Source organism: Salvelinus sp. IW2-2015, linkage group LG17 (genome assembly GCF_002910315.2).
Source record: "Salvelinus sp. IW2-2015 linkage group LG17, ASM291031v2, whole genome shotgun sequence".
Classification (NCBI taxonomy): domain Eukaryota; kingdom Metazoa; phylum Chordata; class Actinopteri; order Salmoniformes; family Salmonidae; genus Salvelinus; species Salvelinus sp. IW2-2015.
Genome location: NC_036857.1, coordinates 13,870,266 through 13,891,834, shown reverse-complemented (window position 1 = coordinate 13,891,834; position 21,569 = coordinate 13,870,266). Strand labels below are relative to the sequence as shown.

The following is a 21,569-nucleotide window of genomic DNA, read 5'->3' as shown; positions in this document are numbered from 1 at the left end:
ATATCACGCTGGACCACAGAAGAGGACCACGGATACAATCCCCCCAGTGCTCACCCCCCTCTCCCMTCAACTTCCTCTCCCCTCCCCATGATGATCTGTCTCCTACTGCATCAAGACTGTCTGGAAATGTGTCTCTCTTATCAGTTCACAGACAGCTCCCTGAAGTGACATAATACCTCCAGGCTCCATCACCCAGATGTACATCCACAACAAGAAAACATTGTGTGTGTTTGTCCATGAGGAGGTGTGTGTATGTGTGTGTCTGTAATGTGCCACCTTATCAAATACAGAGCTATATGTTTATATATCCCCCTCTGCAGCTTGTTATGGTCTAATCTCACATGTTGATTTTGAAAGATGATTGTGGTTTGGCCAATGTACAATCACAACAATATCAGTCACTGACAAGTAAGGTGAATAGATGACATGTCTTGTGACTAGACTCAAACATGTCATAGTGAGATATATAGTGATATCGAATGGGTGAGAGGGTGGTGCATCTAGCTGTTTTATAGAACAAGTGTTAAGAGTGATGACATTTACCCCTTCCTGTGCCCTCACACACACATATCGTTGGAGTCAACCAGTTTATCCCGCCTTTGGATTTTCCTGGTGCAGACCATAAATGCAAAAACCTTTCTGCCTGTTAGCACAATACTGCCACCCCCAGTAATGCACAGTGCACTGCATTTTACACTTGTTCTTATCACATAGTTCGTCAAATCACCACTACATATTACAATCATGTGCACTGAGTGAATTTAACAAATATTATATATACCTACCCAAGTCTGGAACCCAGTCTCCCCCCACCCAGTCTCTCCCCAAAATAAACTCAGATCAAAACACAACCAAAAGTAATATATGGACTATTTTACAACAATTTTACCACTAATCTGAGTTTTGATGTGAAGGGCACTGCTGCCTGCCTGTAGGCCATCTCTGTTTCTCTCTCTAGGGAGTACTGATGGCTCAGCGGAAGTGGATGCGGATATGACGTTTTCTGAAACCCACCCACAACAATCGCCGCACGTTGAGGGGATTTGATTAATCTGGACCGGGAACTCGTATAGGCATGTTTTGCACCGGGTATTTGGTATTTAATTAGGATCCCCATTAGCTCTTGCAAAAGCAGCAGCTACTCTTCCTGGGGTCCACACAAAACATGAAATATAATACAGAATGACATAATACAGGACATAATTTAGACCGGGTAAAAGTTGATTGCATTCGTTTTGGAACCTGGCTGCCTCCCGGGCGTGAGCCAGGTGCAGGTTAACGTTTATTTCCATGAGTCTTGTCCTGGAGGCAGCACTGAGCGATTTCCCATTCGATAGGCCAGCTGAAAAGTCAAAATGGCTATATTGTTAGAATTAATGCATTTAAAWATATATAKATTTTTGGTCGCAATTTAAGATTAGGGTTAGGCATTAGGGTTATCAGTGTGGTTAAGGTTACACGTAACGAGACATGTGTGGTGTGCTGCGGCTCGGTATAATCGAATCTGCCCACTGTATTATGAAATGCTCGGAAAAGTTGTGAAAATAATCACGGTTTCTCGCACGAATTACACCTGTGCATGGGAAACGCAGTCATTCACGAGTCTGTAATACTGTAAAAATAACACAATTAATTTTGGAACTGAGCCTCAGAGGTTGGTGACACCTCAATTGGGGATGACGGACTCGTGGTAATGGCTGGAGCGGAATCGTGGAATGTTATCAAGTACGCCGAACACATGGTGTCCATGCCTTTTCCATGTGTTTGATGCCATTCCATTTGTTCTATCCATTATTATGAGCCGTCCTCCCCTCGGCAGCCTCCGTTACCATTGCCAAGCGTAAAGAATCTACAGACACACCATTAAAGACCGATACAAAGAAGCTGAAGCAGGTTGCAAAATACATAGGTGGCGGACTAAGAGCCAAAAAAGACCAAGGTATTGGTACATTTAGCCAACTAGTTACAACACTCGGCTAGCTAGCTAACACTGAGGAAATACTGATAGGAAACATCCATGGAAAAATATCTTGCCATTTAGCTAAGTTAGGCTACATTGTGACACTGACAACATAACATATCAAATGTTTGGCTACCAGTTACATGTAAAATGCAGACTTATAATGTTGCAATTGCATCTCTCTGAGTCTGACTGCATGACTTCAATAACTCCTGTTTCAAATGTGTCACTGATGCGTTTTAATGGGCCAGCATCTGTCAGATACATGTTTTCACAGATTGTATGCTTTAACTGTGTGGAAACCTATTTCTCTGCTTATTCCTGAACTATGTTTACCCTTAAAACCTGACTCATTTAATCATACCTAGCTATGTTGTTAAGTCTATGTGTTGTCTTTGTACTTTATCCTGTTTGATGTCATCCTTCTCTCCAGGTTTGGGGAAATGTTCATGCTGAACCCAGATCTTCCCTGTGAGGAGAGGCTTGGACCACAGGCCATGCTGGAGAGGAGGCTGGGCAGCCTCACTGCTAAAGACCACCAGGAAGTGACATGTATCCTGCACACTGAAGGCACCTTGCAGAAACTTTTGTGCATGTTCGTCTGTTGCATTTTTTTTTCTCACTGCGAATGGAGTATGTTTGTGAGGGAGGACCATATTATTTTGAACAACTTGGGCTCTTATGGTATGACTTGTTCTCTCTAGACATAAATCAGGCCCAAATTAGTTTGGCTTGATGGTACTCAACTGAAGCCTGTTTCCTTTGTCTTACCTGCATGATGTAACTTTGACCTCTGACCCCTGCGCTTGTGTCTGTTTCCTCCAGCTGTTTCTGTTGGTGCTTAGGTTGTTGCAGCTCTTGTCGACTGCTGCTCTCTCTGCAGCCCCTGTCACTGAAGCCCCCCCATCAGCCAAGGGTACAGCCTGACTGAAGGCTTTTGGGTCGTTCTACRAAATGAGTGCATTTTGCATCCCTTTTGATATTTTTAAGTAGAAATTGTGCACCAATATTGGATTTTAAAAGCCTTTTATATTACATGAAGTGCCCTTTAATATAGACCACATGGAGTATTCAATAAATCAGATTTTTTACATGAATAAAGACTTGCTAAAGTGCCAAAATCCCGCATTTTGATGTGTCTCTCCATGCACCCTCTGTGAATCTAGGAAGAKTTTAACCCACTTAATCCCAACATTTCTCCAAGTTGTTGCCATTATTGTAAAGCCATAGTTATTTTGTTGCTTTGACAGTCATTTCTCAAGATCAATATTTATTTAATGTGATTAGTGATTAATTTACATCTGTCCCTCATTTTAAGGTCAACCCTGTTACGTGAACTGAACTCTCATTTTAATGTGGTGAAGCTATTCCTTTTAAAATATTTTTTAAACATCTAATAGTCAAATCATAGTGTAAAAGCAGGTGAGCTGRTTCTACTCTTTTTTTTTTTTTACCATGTTCTGATGTTTTGTGGGAAAATGAGCAGGTCGAACATAATAACCCTGTGTTACCCATAGATAGACAGGCTAGAAATGTTTTAACGATTCAATTTTTTGGGTGAAACTTACTTTCAATTTCCCCTCCCTGTTGCACACAACAATCTTCCATTCCCCCTGTCCCAATGGGATTTATGTCTGTTTTATCGTTAAATAGTCAACTCGTTAATTTATTTGGTACTTAATAGGCACATACTATAGATTTTTTAAATTTAACCTCTTGAGATGGGAAAACATTTATTTATGAAGTTGAATATGTGCTCTTAATGATAAAATTAGGTGGAATCAAAAGTTACTACTCAAAAGGCACCCAATTTGTGGAACAAACCTTTTATTTATTAGTGTGCTTGTGTTCATTGCGGTTGTATGTATACCCTTGTTATAGTTCACAGGCTCTGTGTGTATCCTTATCTGATCCAAATCTCTTCCTCATAGCAAGGCAGCCTCAGGTAGCCTGCCTGGAAAGAGTCCCTTACAGAATAAACCTCCCAAAGAGATCCCCTCAGAGCCCAAGGTCTCCCCAGGGACCAAGAGACCTTAGGGGGGAAGGGCAAGAGAGGAGGGAAGAAGGCAAAAAAGAAAGTCAGGGGAGACTGAGACAGGTTTGTCAGTGGGACAGAAACCCAGTAACTCCCAAGTGCCGCAGCATAGCCTTGAAGGTGAGTTAGAAAGAGAGCAGTGAAAAGGAGGGACCCAGTGACCGGGACGAGTTACAGCTGACCAATGAGGAGGACAGCGAGGCATCTGAGGAGCCAAAGCCAACAGGGCCAAGAAAGGGAAAGGAGGCAAGAGTTCAGCTCCACAGAGAAGTAGTGGAGGCAAGAAGAAAGAGATGAGGATTGGGAGGGAGATGGGGATGAAGCCGGCCAGGAGGAAGGTGGGGAAGGGTGAAGACGAGTGGTTAAAGGTCTACCTGGAGAAGACTGGGTGCTGGTTGTGTGTGGGTGGGGCAGCCGCCACTGTTCTCCAAGCAGGCCACCTAGCCCATGACCAACGTGGTAGCCGTGGACGGAGACAGTCACATGAAGGATCTGGGCAGCAAGTACGACCCCACCTGAATGACCTCCACCAGAAAGTGCTAGGTGGACAAGGAGTGGTGGGAAGTGACGAATCTGAGAGAGACATCCAGGAGGAAACAGGTGAGAATGAGACGCACATCCACACACTTTAATTTATACAGCTTGTCATATACACTCCTCTCTCTGCTCTAGCTCCAGGGGAAGTTGCTGGACAAGCCGTTACCCACATCAATAGCAGAGTTCAAAAACCACCCCCTGTACGCCCTGAAGAGACTACTGAGATATGAAGCTCTTTAACACCACCAGCAGCAATCCTGGGGTACTCCAGGGGAGACCCCGTCTACTCCAGGTAAGCAGCACACATAACAGGGATTTTTTCATAACTGATTTTGAATGCAAAGAATTAGATAGAGTGCTGTTTAAAATGATAAAGTTGTTTCAAAGCAGAGTTAATGGAAATTATGTAATTTTTTTGGAGGTAATGTAAATATATTATTGTGGTGTTCATAGAGATTGCATTTGGTATCCAAAACAAATGTATATTTTTTGATTGTGAAAAGTAATTAGAAATACAGTAGTACTTATTTGCATCTGGGTTATCCACCGGGACTGTATTCACGCACTACACTCCAAAGACACATTGCTGAAGGAGGCACGCACCCTCCGTCTAGGAGAGAAGCCCTACAAGGTGAGCAGGGTCGTATTCATTAGGGCACACCGTAGCAACCCCCCCCCCCCCCCCCCCACACACACACACACACACACATAGAGAGACAGAGATGGTGATAGGTTGTTCGAATCGCTCTCGGAAGGCCAGGATGACATCAGAGCAGAAGGACAAAGATGACCTGCCCCTGCTTGGTAAATGGCAGACAGAGGAGTACCAGCCACCAGTAGCTGTAGATGGCAGGGTATGATTACTCTCTAATAAAATTTTGTGTATATTACAGTGTATTAACCATTGAGTTAGGTGTATGTTTGTTTTCTCCAGGTGCCTYGTAATGACTTTGGCAACATGTTCCTGTTCAAGCCCTGCATGTTGCCAGTCGGCTGTGTCCATCTTCAACTGCCAAACCTCAAGAGTAGCTAAGAAGCTGGACATGGACTGTGCCTCTGCTGTCGCTGGCTTTGACTTCCACCATGGTGGCTACTTTCATGCTGAGTATGTTTCTCCTTGTCTGTGTGACTGTATGTGCATATGTATGGTTGTGGAATTGTTTGTTTCTGACATGTATGCTGATTTTTCATAGTATGTTTCTGTGTGTTTATTTTCTAGAACGGATGGCTACATTGTGTGTGTGTGTGAGGAGCATGAGGAGATCCTGAGAGCAGCTTGGGTGGAAGACCAAGAGATCCAGAGATATAGTAGAAAGAGGTGAGTTATAGTGTGTCTGAATGTGTTTGTGAAAACACAATTAGCTCAAAGCTCACCTTTTGTAACCGCCACTCGTATTGTACAGTTGTATTTAATTAAATGCATATTTTATGCAATTAATCCTCTTTATGGAGGTGTCTTTTTTAAACATATACTACAGTGTAGTACAGACAATGTTTGTTATGTTAGTGCTGCTCATATTTTATTCACATGTATCTTGTGTGTGTTTTCCAGAAGCAGGAAAAGAGAGAAGGCCCTGCTGATCAGGGAGACACTCCAGCGGTGCTATGGGAAGAAAGGCCCAACAGCCGGGGGAGGACTGGACCAACTGAAGAGCCAGAACGGGGACAGGGTCTGTCGTCTGAAGAGGTGGGGGACGAGGAGGGTGGGCAAACACAGCTGCTGCCACACTGGCACAGACCTGGCCCCAGGACAGTGGCACAGGGGGACCAAACGGGAGAAAAGGGTCCCGTTTGAGAAAGTATGTGTTCTTCATGTTTCCAGAACGGATCAGAGCCAATATTCACTATTTGTTTCAGTGCTGATCTAGAATCTGTTTTGCCTTTTAGATCATAATGAATAAGATTACATGGACATGGAGGACCAGATCCTAAATCAGCACTCCTACTTTAAGACACTATGAATACGGGACCAGAAGTAGGTCAGACAGACAGGTGTCATAACGACATTAGTGTTCCGTGATACTCGGTTCTCGGTTCCTGATGTCTTACAGGAGATATAGGTCATTGTAATCCCTGTGGACCAAGACCTACAAAACAGCCTGGCACAAACTCAAACCTGTACTGCTGCAGATGGTGGACCCCCCCCCCCCCCATTACACTCCTATCTCTCTAGAGAGAGAAAAATAAGCTGCTGATGTGTGTATGTTTGTACGGGCACGTAAATGGGGGAGCTCAGTTGTTTGTCTCTACTCTATATTGGTAGAAATAATGTTTCTGTATCAAAAATATTTTTCAAAGATTATTTTATGAAAATAAAATTTTTCACAGTATTGTTGTTATTTTACAACTGATGGAGCATTAAAAGAATGGAAATGAATAGCAAATATCTTGGGACACATTGGTTTGACCCAAATGAAAGTGTTGACTCAAGTTATCAAGTTGCCCACAAGATCAATTTCATCATCATCATTATCATAGCAACAGTAAGTTTTATCTGTGTTAAAATGATAAATGGAGCCAATCAGAGATTGAGAGTCAGAGACAAGGATTACACAGGCGGTCAGGGCTTCCCATAATGAGCCAAGGACCGCCACTTAGTCACACAGCCAAGAATGCACCCTCAGTTTTACAAAGGCATCAGAGCTTGGAATATATTCCCAGCCACTCAGAGAAAATAGTGGAAGAGTGTTGTTGACTTCTGACAGAAGTTATTTAAACCAGACTGATCTCATATGACAGTGTGTTCTGCATGTAGGCTATATATTTTTTTTACATTGCATTACTTTTGTTCATGCAGTGCAGTCTAGCCAGAGACAGTTCTTAAAATGTCTTAATGGACTGCTCCTACTTGTTAGCAAAATGTATTGGTATTAAAAGACGGGGAAATTATTTAAATGAAGATTAATTTGTAAATTCACCAGAAACTAATGTCAGACAGTCTATTTATATTTGGGTCCAGTCTTGAAGAACGGAACTGTCCAATGGTTGTCATATCTGGCGAGACGGAAGTGGCGTAAACTGAWTATTCGTGTACTTCCTGTCTTCTGCTTAACCTGGGGTGCTGATCAAGAATTGGTTCTGTTTTGTAAAGCCAGGTTTGGCTTCATTTGCAAGGCGACCCAACGCAGTCCGCAAGGTAAGTATAGACAGCAGTACTTGGTGGGAAGGTATATGATAACGATAAAGCGAAGTAGTTTGTTAACGAGCCCCAGATGGCCTTGTTTATATGCCAATCTCCGGCCTAGAGTGCGAGAGGCGGTTGCGAATGRGTTCCAGCGACTCGTTAGCAAGCTAACAAGCTAGCTATCAGCTGTGGATAATTCCAGGCTGGAACAATGGCACAGCTGTTTTTTTTTATTTTTACCATGTCTAGGTCTCGCATATCGTATTTGATGGATTATTAAACTATTGAGTTGGAAAGCTGATTTTGTGTTAACCTCCAGTGTATTACTATATTGCTATCTAACGTTAACGTTAATATGTAACGTTAGCACCCCAAGTGAGGGAGGGTTGAAAAAACCTCTAATATAATCTTTAAAATCAAATGGATACGAAACTATTTAAGAAATAAGGATTGCATTTAGAATATAATCCCTAATTAAATATTCCAACAGATTGGTGGTCTAGATATTTTACTCAAATGCAACGGTGATGTGGGTAAGATCCCTATTAAGCTTTCTAACTAAGTACTTCTAACTTGGAATCAACTTTCCCCCACATAGATATACAGTACCAGTCAAAAGTTTGGACACATTTTACTCATTCCAKAGTTTCTTTATTTTTACTATTTTCTACATTGTAGAATAATAGTGAAGACAAACTAGGAAATTACACATGTGGAATCATGTAGTAACCAAAAAAGTGTTAAACAAATCATTATATTTTAGGTTCTTCAAAGTAGCCACCCTTTGCCTTGACAGCTTTGCACACTCTTGGCATTCTCTCAACCAGCTTCACCTGGAATGCWTTTCCAATGGTCTTGAAGGAGTTCCCCAATATGCTGAGTACTTGTTGGCTGCTTTTCCTTCACTCTGCAGTCCAAACCATCTCAATTTGGTAGAGGTCGGTTGATCTCATGTAGCTGGGTGAGAGAATGCCAAGAGTGTGCAAAGCTGTCAAGGCAAAGGGTGGCTACTTTGAAGAATCTCAATTATAAAATATATTTAGATTTGTCCAACACTTTTTGGTTACTACATGATTTCATATGTGTTATTTTATAGTTTGGATGTCTTCACTATTATTTTACAATGTAGTAAATAGTAACAATAAAGAAACCCTTGACTGAGTAGGTGTGTCCAAACTTTTGACTGGTACTGTACTTTCTGGAATAATAAAGAAATAAAATACAAAAATAAGTGTGTTTCCAGAACTGGTTTGACAACAGTGTTGGGTTAAACAATTGTTGAATAATGATGGACAACTATATGATTATCCAGAATTCATAAATACATAATGTTACATTCACTCTTGAGGAGTATCAAATAGTTGTAAGAGCTGTCCCTAATGGTGCTTTTCTTCTTTTAGGGAAATATAACAGTACTCCAAGTGCAACTGTTGAGGATTTTGAAGCCTCAATTCAGATAGAAAGAATTKACATTATAAATGTAATAATATACATACATGTATGTATGTATGAAAACTCTAAGATGTTACTATTGTATGGCAGCCCCCCGCACCTCTGATTCAGAGGGGTTGGGTTAAATGCAGAAGAYACATTTCAGTTGTATGCATTCCGTTAGTACAACTGACTAGGTATCCCCCTTTCCCTTATTCCCTCTGCTAGAATATACTGGAATGCAGCCCTAGGACAAGTGAAYTGGGACAGTCTCGTTGTTGTCTGGCAAATATTGTATTTCTAATAAGGTGAAAGAAGTATCATACAAACTCATTCATAKAATCTACCYTGTAAAGACCTTTTATTATACACAGATTCACGATAGCTATTGATAACAAATGTGTATTTTGTGGTTGTGACCCAGAGACTCTTGACCATTTATTTTGGGACTGTTCTTATGTCAGAAGATATTGGAGTGAGTTTGAAGATTTTAAAAGAAACCACTATTAATGTTAATTTGAAAGACTCTGGTATTATGTTTTATTTTGATCCAAATGATATGGACCCTGATTGAAACTTTCATCTGTAATTTATTTTCATATTGTTTAACATAATTTTTAAATAATGTTTCAATTATATCAGTAATTTATATAATCTACACTCCTCTAGTTACATTTAGTTGGAAGTTTAGTATTTGGACCCATATTCCTAGAACGCAATGACTACATCAAGCTTGTGACTAGAAACTTGTTGGATGCGTTTAGTTTTGGTTGTTTAACATTATGTTGTGCCCAATAGAAATTAATGGTAGATCATGGAGGCATCAACATTAATGTAGAAGTGTTCAGAAACAAGTAATATTTTTATTTACGATAAAGGTGACACTACATTATTTACCATTCATTTCTATTGGGCACAACATAATCCAAAACGCAACTAAAGAAACTGCAAATCCATTCAACAAGTTGGTAGAAGAGTCACAAGCTTGATTTTTAGTCATTGCTTGTTAGGGATATGGGACCAAATACTAAACTTTTGACTAAATGTAGTAAATTTGTTCAAATACTTATGACACCTTAAAATCTGGGGGGGACTATTTACATGAAAGGGCATTCATTTCTAAACAGGAAAACATCTGTTTGAAAATACCCTCAAATAAAAGGTGACATTCTGTACTGTCGCCTCATTTAAAACATTTTATCTTAAATCCAAAATCTGTAGTATAGAGCCAAATTAAGTTTAGGGAGTGTATGTAAAGTTACGAATGTCACCCTGCATAAGTGCCTATTTATAGCGTGGAGGGAATGCAAACAAGCGTCTGGCACTGACCTGGGGCCAGGTCGATTTTGCAAGTCACATATTACAACTCCTGGCTGCCCACTGTGGTGATCTTATGGCTTCATGTTAATGCTGCATACGTGCATCACAACCTGTAGGACAGGATCAGATATCTGAGAGAAACCTACAATCACAACACCGCCAACTTCATCAAGGTGCTTTTGAGATTGCAAGTCATTAATTAGTTGGCTAAATAATCCTGTTTTTGATTATTATGGCTAGCTGGACTCTGTCGTGCAGCTGCTCATGTTTACTGTCCTACCAACTTGTCTGTACTGTAAAACATTGTCATGTAGCTAATCGTTTAAACTGCTGCATTAAGCTGTTACTCATGCTTTGTATCCCACACGTGTTTACTTACTGTTTGTCTAGTGTACAGTACAACTAAAAGAAAGTGCTAGGGGTAATGGAAGATCTGAAGAGTATATCTGAAGCTTTGGTTGGAGAGAAGTTTTACCAGATCTCTACTCAGTGGCTGGGTATTAGTGCAGACTGCTCTGTCTTGTGCAGAGAGAGAACTTGACTGGAGTACAAGTTACATTAATCTAAGTACAGAAGATTTAGATGAATGAACACCATGCCTGGCAAGCCATCTCTCCTCCCTGACCCAGTTCTTCTAGATCATGGAACTTGATTTCCTTATAAATCTCTTTTAAAGTAACACTCAACCATTATCTGTTTTTTTTGCAACAGCTAACCCATTATATTTTTCCCCTTTCATCCCTCCCTCCTTTTCTACAGTTCTTTGTGTCCTCTCAGACCATCCACCTCGTTGGTTCCTCATGAAAGACGGGGAGTGTAACTTCTTCTGCTTCTTCCGTTGCTGCTGAGTGGTGTCGGGCTAGTCTGTGGAACCTTGTTCTCTGGGAGCTGTAGTTCCCCCGGTGGCGCTGACGGCCGGAGAGCTGTCAGTCAGTCCCAGAGAGAGAGAGGCTCTGCCGGGGAATGTCTGTGGACATGAACAGCCAGGCCTCTGACAGCAATGAGGATGACTTCGGGGTCAACTCGGAGGACGAGGATGACGACGGGGGTGACGATGAGGACCAGGGGGACATAGTGGACTACTACGACGGCGTGGCCGGAGACATGGAGCAGCAGGGGGCTGACTCGTTTGACCCAGAGGAGTACCAGTTCACCTGCCTCACCTACAGTGAGATCCAGAAGGTGCTCTGCAAGGAGGTCAACAGTATCGCCGCCATCCTGAAGGTTGGTGTTGAGCTTGTCTGTGGGGTAGTTGTTACCATTAACCACAGATCTAGGATCAGATTACCATTCCTTCAATTGTAACCATAACAATTAGAGGTGTGAAAATATCTGACCCTAGGTTAGTGGGCATGCATGATTCATTCGCATCAGAACGGGTGTGCTTTAGCCCAAATTAAATGGGGAWCTGAAAATCTGCCCATATCAGTGGCAAGATATGATAGACATGATATCTAGGTATAGGAGTTCCTTGTCGTCTCGGTATTTATCAGTTTGAAGAAGTATGTAAATGAAAATAGTTGAAGATGAGGGTGTGCAGCCTGCTGGGAACAGCTGTATTGATACGCTGCCTTCTCCTGATGCTCATGCTGCTCTCTCCCTCCTCTCTGGACAGGTTTTACCTGCTGTAGCCAAACTGGTCCTTGTGCATTTTCACTGGCAAGTGTCACAAATACTGGACAGGTAAACGCACACATGCATTGTCATACTCACTCACTTATATATTCATACACATGCATAGCAAATATTGTGATATACTGGTACTAATTCTATTTCTGATGCCCTCATTTTTATTTTGCCTTTCAGATACAAGTCCAACTCATCTCAGTTGCTGTCTGAGGCCCAGGTCCAGCCCAGCAGCACCTGCAGATCAGTTCCTGTAAGAACTAAAAGTGCTCTTTTGTCTTAGTGAGTGTGTCTGTAATGTATTTGGGTAAAGTTAAAGGTGGTATCTGGAAAGGCACGGCGACTCAATGTTCCAGTTGTGTAGGTGTTCTGAACTAAACACCAACTAAAAGGTCACTGACCAGATATGGCACTTGGGCCACTATTTGAGAATCACTGGTATGTAATATTGGTATGTTTTAATGTTTTCTGGGTCTCCAGACCCCTCAGTCCCTCCAGTGTGGGGTGTGTCTGCAGCTGGTTCGGAGGGATGCCCTGCTCGCGCTGCCCTGCCAGCACTCCTTCTGCAAAACATGCTGGGAGCAGCATTGCACTGTACTCGTCAAAGATGGGATGGGAGTGGGTAAGCAGCACTGCTAGGGATGATACGACCTGTCAAAGTGTTAAATCAGGAGCTGGCTCTTCCTTTGAAGGGAGTGATGTGATAGGCTTTGAAGAGGACCCCTGGTGGGATATTTATTTACCAGTATTTGATAGCTTTTATGTGCAATCAGATTCAGATGTATTTTTACCTTTAGATGTTTTGGTAATAAATWAATAAATGTTATGCATGTGTTTCTCCCAGATCATATTTTTTTAATGCTCTGTGTGTATGCATCATCTTCAAACGTTCAAATGATGTGTGTGTTTGTCTGTGTGTGCAGGTATCTCCTGTATGGCTCAGGATTGTTCCCTCCAAATGCCAGAGGACTTTGTGCTCCCGCTGCTGCCTGGTGAGGAGCTGAAGGACAAATATAGACGCTACCTCTTCAGGGACTATGTGGAGGTACAAGTCTTTGCGTGTCCCTCTGGTGGTCTGTCTGGCYGCTTGTTGGTGCTTCCCACTCAGTCTGCCCTTTTTCTATTAGTCTCTCCCAGTTTGCCTTTGTCTCTCACTGCACCTTTTGTTCTTGGACAGGAAACTGTCCGCATACACTGCTTTAATCATTATTTTTTACAATCAACGTCTTCATTTCTGTCATTTAGCTAGTGTGTTTATGTTTATCAAGTGCTCTCTACCTATTGAACATGTCTGTAACAGTGAGTAAGGCCCAGTCAGTTTCTAGGCACTGCCGGTAAGGCCCAGTCTCTCCCTCCTTCAGAGCCACTTCCAGCTGCAGCTGTGTCCAGGGGCAGACTGCCCCATCGTCATCCAAGTGCAGGAGCCACGGGCCCGCAGAGTACAGTGCATCCGCTGCAATGAGGTCTTCTGGTGAGACACGCACAGATGCTCGCGCATACAACTCTTACGCACAGATGCCCGCGCATACAGCTCTTACGCAGAGATTAATGCACAAGGTGTCAAATAATATGCATCATGTCAGATGAACATATGCACTGATCATATCATTGACTCCCTGCAGATGCCCTTTTTAATGTTTCTCTCTACACCCGCCCTCAGTTTCAAATGCCGGATCATGTACCACGCCCCAACAGACTGCCCAACCATCCGAAGGTGGCTAACCAAATGTGCAGATGATTCAGAGACCGCCAACTACATCAGTGCACACACTAAAGATGTAAGACTGCACACACACACACACAATTAAAGCAATTGTGTGATTTTCCAATATTTTCCTTTGCTTTTGTACATAATGTTTAATAGTGTGTATTTTTCAGTGTCCTAAGTGCAATATCTGCATTGAGAAGAATGGAGGCTGCAATCACATGGTGAGTGAGGATGGAATCCAGCATTATCTTAAGGTTATGCCAACTATGGGCTTATTGACATTTGTATTAGTGTTCTCTAAATCTCTGGCACTTTTAAAGTCATTTCAAACTATACATGTTCTTTATATTGTCTCTATTTAATCAGGCTTTAAATGAATCAGACAGCTAGCTAGACAACTGCAGGACAACCTCCATCTTATGTATATTGTCTCTATTTAATCAGGCTTTAAATGAATCAGACAGCTAGCTAGACAACTGCAGGACAACCTCCATCTTATGTATATTGTCTCTATTTAATCAGGCTTTAAATGAATCAGACAGCTAGCTAGACAACTGCAGGACAACCTCCATCTTATGTMWWYKGWCTCTATTTAATCAGGCTTTAAATGAATCAGACAGCTAGCTAGACAACTGCAGGACAACCTCCATCTTATGTATATTGTCTCTATTTAATCAGGCTTTAAATGAATCAGACAGCTAGCTAGACAACTGCAGGACAACCTCCATCTTATGACATCAGAATTATTCAAATACAATTTGCCCAATTAGAATTCCCCTTAAGAGAGACTGCCTACTGCTTTCTTGCTGGGCTATAAGCTGAAGATTTCAGTAATGCTTTAGCTCCTTTCTTTATTCAGACCTGACACTTTGAAATACTAATTGATTCTAAAGTCATTGAATGATATTCTATGTAATGTTAGAGCTGCTAGATGACTGGTGTTGCATTTCCTCTGTCTGTTTCAGCAATGCTCCAAGTGCAAACACGGTATGTATCCAATTATACAGCTACTTACAGCTTTACACCTAATTAGCTTTTCTACCGATCATCATTTGTCAGTTCAACTGACTCCAGCCATATGTAACCCATTTTGACATTCATATCATATTGTTTTTTTTCACTAATGTCAGCATCACTGTGTGTGTAGACTTCTGCTGGATGTGTCTGGGGGACTGGAAGACCCATGGCAGTGAGTACTATGAGTGCAGTCGCTACAAGGAGAACCCAGACATCGTCAACCAGAGCCAGCAGGCACAGGCCAGAGAGGCCCTCAAGAAATACCTCTTCTACTTTGAGAGGGTGAGATGCATACACACAAACATGCTACTATCACTGACAGTCAAACTTCTGCTCACACTGAGTATTATGTGGAATTAAGTTAACCTTTCTGAAGTATCAAGCTGTTTAATGTAAATAGATGACATTAACGACATCAAATAACTGCGTGTCCAGAGTAACTGTGTCAATCAGGTGGCCTGTGGTTTGTTTAGTACTTGGCGCCACCACCATCAGCACCTGTAATGTCAACCAGAGCCATATAATTTAGAATAAAATATTATATTAATACATACTGTGCACTTTCAAGGATAGTATATACATGCATGTTCCTCAGTCACATATACTTACACAGAAGTAGTCTTCACATTCTCTTGTACTTCTAGGTACTTTTAGATCATGGGAACTCAATCTCCCATACATGTGAAATACCTCATGTTAAAAACAAATCTGTGAATGTTACAAGCAATGACATCATGTCAAATTAACACTGAGATACCTCTCAGAATCACCCAGAACATGCTATAAGTATTAGAGGTCGACCGATTAATCGGGGCCGATTTCAAGTTTTCATAACAATCGGAAATCGGTATTTTTGGGCGCCGAATTATTATTATTATTATTATTATTATTATTATATATATTTTTTTTACACCTTTATTTAACTAGGCAAGTCAGTTAAGAACACATTCTTATTTTCAATGACGGCCTAGGAACGTTCTGCATCGTTCAGGGGCAGAAAGACAGATTTTTAACCTTGTCAGCTCGAGGGATTCAATCTTGCAACCTTACAGTTAACTAGTCCAATGCTCTAACACTGATTACATTGCACTCCACGAGGAGCCTGCCTGTGCTGCGAATGCAGTAAGCTAAGGTAAATTGCTAGCTAGCATTAAACTTATCTTATAAAAAACAATCAATCAATGACTGTCATTGCTCCAATGTGTACTTAACCATAAACATCAATGCCTTTCTTAAAATCAATACACAAGTATATATTTTTAAACCTGCATATTTAGCTAAAAGAAATCCAGGTTAGCAGGCAATATTAACCAGGTGAAATTGTGTCATTTCTCTTGCGTTCATTGCACGCAGAGTCAGGGTATATGCAACAGTTTGGGCCGCCTGGCTCTTTGCGAACTAATTTGCCAGAGTTTTACGTAATTATGACAACATTGAAGGTTGTGCAATGTAACAGGAATATTTAGACTCATGGATGCCACCCGTTAGATAAAATACGGAACGGAATAAACGTTTTGTTGTCGAGGTGATAGTTTCCGGATTAGTCAAAGGTATATGGTTTAGAGAGAAATAGTCGACGCGTTATAATTCCTGTAATAACTTGCGGCTGAACTTGACAGGGATTCCTTCGTTATTTTACCGTTCATGTCTTCCATAGAGAATGTCTTGATCTACTTCAAATAAGGTCTGTGTTTCGTGCAGGCTTAAACCGCCTCGACGTTTTGATACCTGTGTAAATCTCACTAGGATAAGGTAACGTTTGTCAACATATTTTCATAAGTCCACTCTACAAAAAAAATGATCTTCGCTTATATTTAGCCAATATTGATCAGAGTTACCTTGTCCTATGGATATCTACACAGTTATAAAATTGGCAAGGTGGTGTAAGCCTACACGAAACACAGACCTTATTTTAAGTGAATCTAAAAATATCCTATGGAATAAATGAAGGAACCGCTTTTCAGATTTTGCTAGAAGGTGTCATGGGAATTATGACTCGCACTTTGGTCGTCAATTCTTACCATGCCCATTATTAAAATAGTATTTCCTGCATATAGAAATGACAGTTTTTGTTTTCAACATTCATCACAGGTAACTTAAACTCTATTTTTATTCAAACAGTTGAGAGTATTTGTCTCCTAAGCAGACTCTTCAGTATCATTGTCACTTCAGAGCTGTGTGTGTATTTATGTATTATATTAAGTTAAAATAAGTGTTCATTCAGTATTGTTGCAGTTGTCATTATTACAAAAATGTGTGTGTATGATATACACTGCTCAAAAAAATAAAGGGAACACTAAAATAACACATCCTAGATCTGAATGAATGAAATATTCTTATTAAATACTTTTTTCTTTACATAGTTGAATGTGCTGACAACAAAATCACACACAAATGATCAATGGAAATCAAATTTATCAACCCATGGAGGTCTGGATTTGGAGTCACACTCAAAATTAAAGTGGAAAACCACACTACAGGCTGATCCAACTTTGATGTAATGTCCTTAAAACAAGTCAAAATGAGGCTCGGTAGTGTGTGTGGCCTCCACGTGCCTGTATGACCTCCCTACAACGCCTGGGCATGCTCCTGATGAGGTGGCGGATGGTCTCCTGAGGGATCTCCTCCCAGACCTGGACTAAAGCATCCGCCAACTCCTGGACAGTCTGTGGTGCAACGTGGCGTTGGTGGATGGAGCGAGACATGATGTCCCAGATGTGCTCAATTGGATTCAGGTCTGGGGAACGGGCGGGCCAGTCCATAGCATCAATGCCTTCCTCTTGCAGGAACTGCTGACACACTCCAGCCACATGAGGTCTAGCATTGTCTAGCATTAGGAGGAACCCAGGGCCAACCGCACCAGCATATGGTCTCAAGGGGTCTGAGGATCTCATCTCGGTACCTAATGGCAGTCAGGCTACCTCTGGCGAGCACATGGAGGGCTGTGCGGCCCCCCAAAGAAATGCCACCCCACACCATGACTGACCCACCACCAAACCGGTCATGCTGGAGGATGTTACAGGCAGCAGAACGTTCTCCACGGCGTCTCCAGACTCTGTCACGTTCTCTTATACACATCTAGATGTGTATAAGAGACAGGCACAACCCCCACCTGTGGATGTCGGGCCATCATACCACCCTCATGGAGTCTGTTTCTGACCGTTTGAGCAGACACATGCACATTTGTGGCCTGCTGGAGGTCATTTTGCAGGGCTCTGGCAGTGCTCCTCCTTGCACAAAGGCGGAGGTAGCGGTCCTGCTGCTGGGTTGTTGCCCTCCTACGGCCTCCTCCACGTCTCCTGATGTACTGGCCTGTCTCCTGGTAGCGACTCCATGCTCTGGACACTACGCTGACAGACACAGCAAACCTTCTTGCCACAGCTTGCATTGATGTGCCATCCTGGATGAGCTGCACTACCTGAGCCACTTGTGTGGGTTGTAGACTCCGTCTCATGCTACCACTAGAGTGAAAGCACCGCCAGCATTCAAAAGTGACCAAAACATCAGCCAGGAAGCATAGGAACTGAGAAGTGGTCTGTGGTCACCACCTGCAGAACCACTCCTTTATTGGGGGTGTCTTGCTAATTGCCTATAATTTCCACCTGTTGTCTATTCCATTTGCACAACAGCATGTGAAATGTATTGTCAATCAGTGTTGCTTCCTAAGTGGACAGTTTGATTTCACAGAAGTGTGATTGACTTGGAGTTACATTGTGTTGTTTAAGTGTTCCCTTTATTTTTTTGAGCAGTGTATATAACATTTTTATAAATCGTCCGATTAATTGGTATCGGCTTTTTTTGTCCTCCAATAATCGGTATCGGCGTTGAAAAATCATAATCGGTCGACCTCTAATAAGTATGTGACTTTCTTGAAGGTATGTCGTGTTTTATTTTATTACATTGTCATGTTTTCTTACTGTTTCTCCAGTCCAGACTGTGACTGTGTGTTTGTCTCTTTAGTGGGAGAACCACAATAAGAGTCTCCAGCTGGAGGCTCAGACATACCAGCGGATCCAGGAGAAGATCCAAGAGCGGGTGATGAACAACCTGGGCACCTGGATAGACTGGCAGTACCTGCAGAACGCTGCCAAGCTGCTGGCCAAGGTATTACTGCCCCTGCCTGCCTGTCACACACAAAGGAAAAAACACACACATTAACACGGGAATGTATAGGGCTTTTCACACTACAAATTAGTATGTAACTGAGGCAGCACAGTTTGGTTCAGTTTGGCATTATGGTGTGAAAGGAGTATCTGGGTACTTATTTGACCTACTACACTGTGCTTAAACCAATAGCAAGTCTTGCTTATCTCTTATCTGTTTGTCCCACAGTGTCGCTACACACTGCAGTATACTTACCCCTACGCCTACTACATGGAGTCTGGTCCTCGCAAAAAACTGGTGAGAATCCTGTCTTGTTCTGTGTGTGTGTCAGTAGTATAAGCTAACAAAGGCTTACTAAACTATATTAAATATATCTAGTCAAATGCTAATTATCTATATTATAATACCTTAATGCCACTTAACTGCGGGGGGGATCTCCCCTTACAATTTAGCACTGATTTATAAGGGGGGGGGGGGGGGAGCACGTCGTCCTGTTACATGCTACTGGCCATTTTATATTCCGCTGTGTTTTGTATTTTTGTTTATTTTCCCGGTTTTTGTGTTTTCAGAATGTTCGTTGCTGTGGGAGATCGTGCTGTCACAATGCATATGATGTAGGCAATTGTAGGCCAATTTGGAAACTGTAGAATGACTACATTACCCATAATACTCATTGACTGAACATTCCAAATTACCATTGCAATTGTGCTGCGTTCAGTTGCTAGTCGGAACTAAGAAACTCAGAAATTTGACTTGGAAGCTCGTTGTGGAAACAAACTGTTTCCCACTTATGTACCAGAACCAACCAATAGGACGCTCTATGCAAATTTACATTCATTTGAACTCGGAGGTTCCGAGTTTCCGATAGCACTTGAATGCAGCATTATGCATCACAATAGTGAACCAAGGCATTTATTCATCACAATAGTATTTRTATTGTGTAGGGCAGGCCAGTAACCTTTGCAACCAAATGATTTTACTGCGCCTGGCCGCATAGACTTATGGTCACACAAGGTGCCACCTGGGAATTCAAAAGTATTAAGTATTCTAATTATTTACATGGACATAATTGCTTTAAGAGGGGAATTCAGGCCTCCCGGGTGGCGCAGTGGTCTAGGGCACTGCATCGCAGCGCTAGCTGCGCCACCAGAGACTCTGGGTTCGCCGGTAGGGTTTGGCCGGTAGGGATATCCTTGTCTCATCGCGCACCAGCGACTCCTGTGGCGGGCCGGGCGCAGTGCGCGCTAACCAAGGGAGCCAGGTGCACGGTGTTTCCTCCGACACATTGGTGCGGCTGGCTTCCGGGTTGGAGGCGTGCTGTGTTAAGAAGCAGTGCGGCTTGGTTGGGTTGTGTTTCGGAGGACGCATGGCTTTCGACATTCATCTCTCCCGAGCCCGTACGGGAGTTGTAGCGATGAGACAAGATAGTAATTACTAGCAATTGGATACCACAAATTGGGGAGAAAAGGGGGTTTAATTTTTAAAAAGAAAGAAAAAAGAGGGGAATTCCACTCACATTTTTAAAGCTTTTATTTAGAAAGATTATAAATTACAAGGGGATACAGAGGTAAAGAGGGGAGAAAACRAGGGTCAACTTGTCTCTGGCGGAGTCACATATGTGCTGGGAGAGTTACCACTCCGCCACGGCTCTGTACACCTACTTAAATTTGTAACCACATTTTCAGGATTACACACACAGGATGACATTTAGCAGTGAGCAAAATAATGGCTTATTAGCAGTATGAATTTGTGCTTTGCAGGGGAGTTATTGAGTGAACGATTCTGTGATGGTTGCAGTCCACAAAGATGAAATTGAATTGATCAGATCCATAAATTAACGGACAGGGTGCCGCTAGTTGCTGATGTTATGACATATCAAACATGCTGTCTGAAATGAATGTGTTTTTCTATCCTATTCAGTTTGAGTACCAGCAGGCCCAGCTTGAGGCAGAGATTGAGAACCTGTCTTGGAAGGTGGAGCGAGCAGACACCTACGAGAGAGGGAGTGAGGGGGAGTTGAGCGCCAATGACCGAGGGGTAAGAAAGAGGGGGGTTTGTGGGGATATAGAGGTTTCCAGATTGGGACTTGCATTGGCTGGGAGCACAGGGGAGTTGAGGGGTATTGGCATGTCTTGGGAAATCAGAAGGACCAAAAAAATGTTGCAGTGTATTAGTTTATTAGACCCTTGTGTGAAGAATTTAACTCCTTCATAAGTCATTCATGACCCTGTTTCTCTCAGGATCTGGAGAATCAGATGCACATTGCTGAGCAGAGGAGACGCACGCTGCTGAAGGATTTTCACGACACCTGAAGTTACCATCCTTCTGCAAAGCACCAGCAGCTCCCTCCTTCATCCCTCCCTCATTAAGTGCTCTATTTGTCTGCTACAGGGTCTCAGAATGGCACGGTCCCCCCCATTTAGATCTGTCAACAACGCCACATTCATACACACTACACCATGAAATGAGAAAGCATGCGCATGATCGCGCACACACACACACACGTACACAAAATAAAACATTCTTAATTTGCCTCCCACGCGGTCCCACCATCCTTCTACTTTTTTCTTCTCACATTGTTCACCTTTTTCTGGAAATGGCTGTTGATCGTTAGATTGTTTAAGAAATGGAAAATTTTAAAAATGCTGTAATTTTCAACGGTTGTACATTAATACAGAAATAGTTACTGAGTTTTTAAAACAATTTT

At 42.2% G+C, this 21,569-nt stretch overlaps 1 protein-coding gene and 2 pseudogenes across 1 annotated transcript; all 3 read left to right on the top strand.

Moving 5' to 3' along the window:
• Positions 1-3,871: 3,871 nt before the first annotated feature.
• LOC139029079 (DNA repair protein complementing XP-C cells homolog) lies at positions 3,872-5,203 on the top strand (annotated as a pseudogene).
• A 30-nt stretch (positions 5,204-5,233) lies between these two features.
• On the top strand, positions 5,234-6,678 carry LOC111977106 (DNA repair protein complementing XP-C cells-like; annotated as a pseudogene).
• Positions 6,679-7,527: 849 nt separating this feature from the next.
• Positions 7,528-21,565, top strand: LOC111976609 (E3 ubiquitin-protein ligase ARIH2). Its single transcript, XM_024005571.2, has 15 exons — positions 7,528-7,668; positions 11,167-11,631; positions 12,023-12,090; positions 12,214-12,286; positions 12,514-12,655; positions 12,957-13,078; positions 13,395-13,504; positions 13,694-13,811; positions 13,912-13,962; positions 14,707-14,728; positions 14,889-15,040; positions 18,719-18,862; positions 19,091-19,159; positions 20,783-20,899; positions 21,103-21,565. Exons 2-15 carry the CDS (start codon positions 11,371-11,373, stop codon positions 21,172-21,174), a joined length of 1,521 nt encoding a protein of 506 aa, XP_023861339.1. The 5' UTR covers positions 7,528-7,668; positions 11,167-11,370; the 3' UTR covers positions 21,175-21,565.
• The last annotated feature ends 4 nt before the right edge of the window (positions 21,566-21,569 follow it).

Excerpts from the sequence above, each read along its gene's own strand:
- LOC111976609 (XM_024005571.2), top strand. The coding sequence starts at position 11,371 with ATGTCTGTGGACATGAACAGCCAGGCCTCTGACAGCAATGAGGATGAC. Across the intron at positions 13,505-13,693 it reads CGCTGCAATGAGGTCTTCTG|TTTCAAATGCCGGATCATGT; the intron begins GTGAGACACGCA and ends ACCCGCCCTCAG. Across the intron at positions 20,900-21,102 it reads TGAGCGCCAATGACCGAGGG|GATCTGGAGAATCAGATGCA; the intron begins GTAAGAAAGAGG and ends TGTTTCTCTCAG.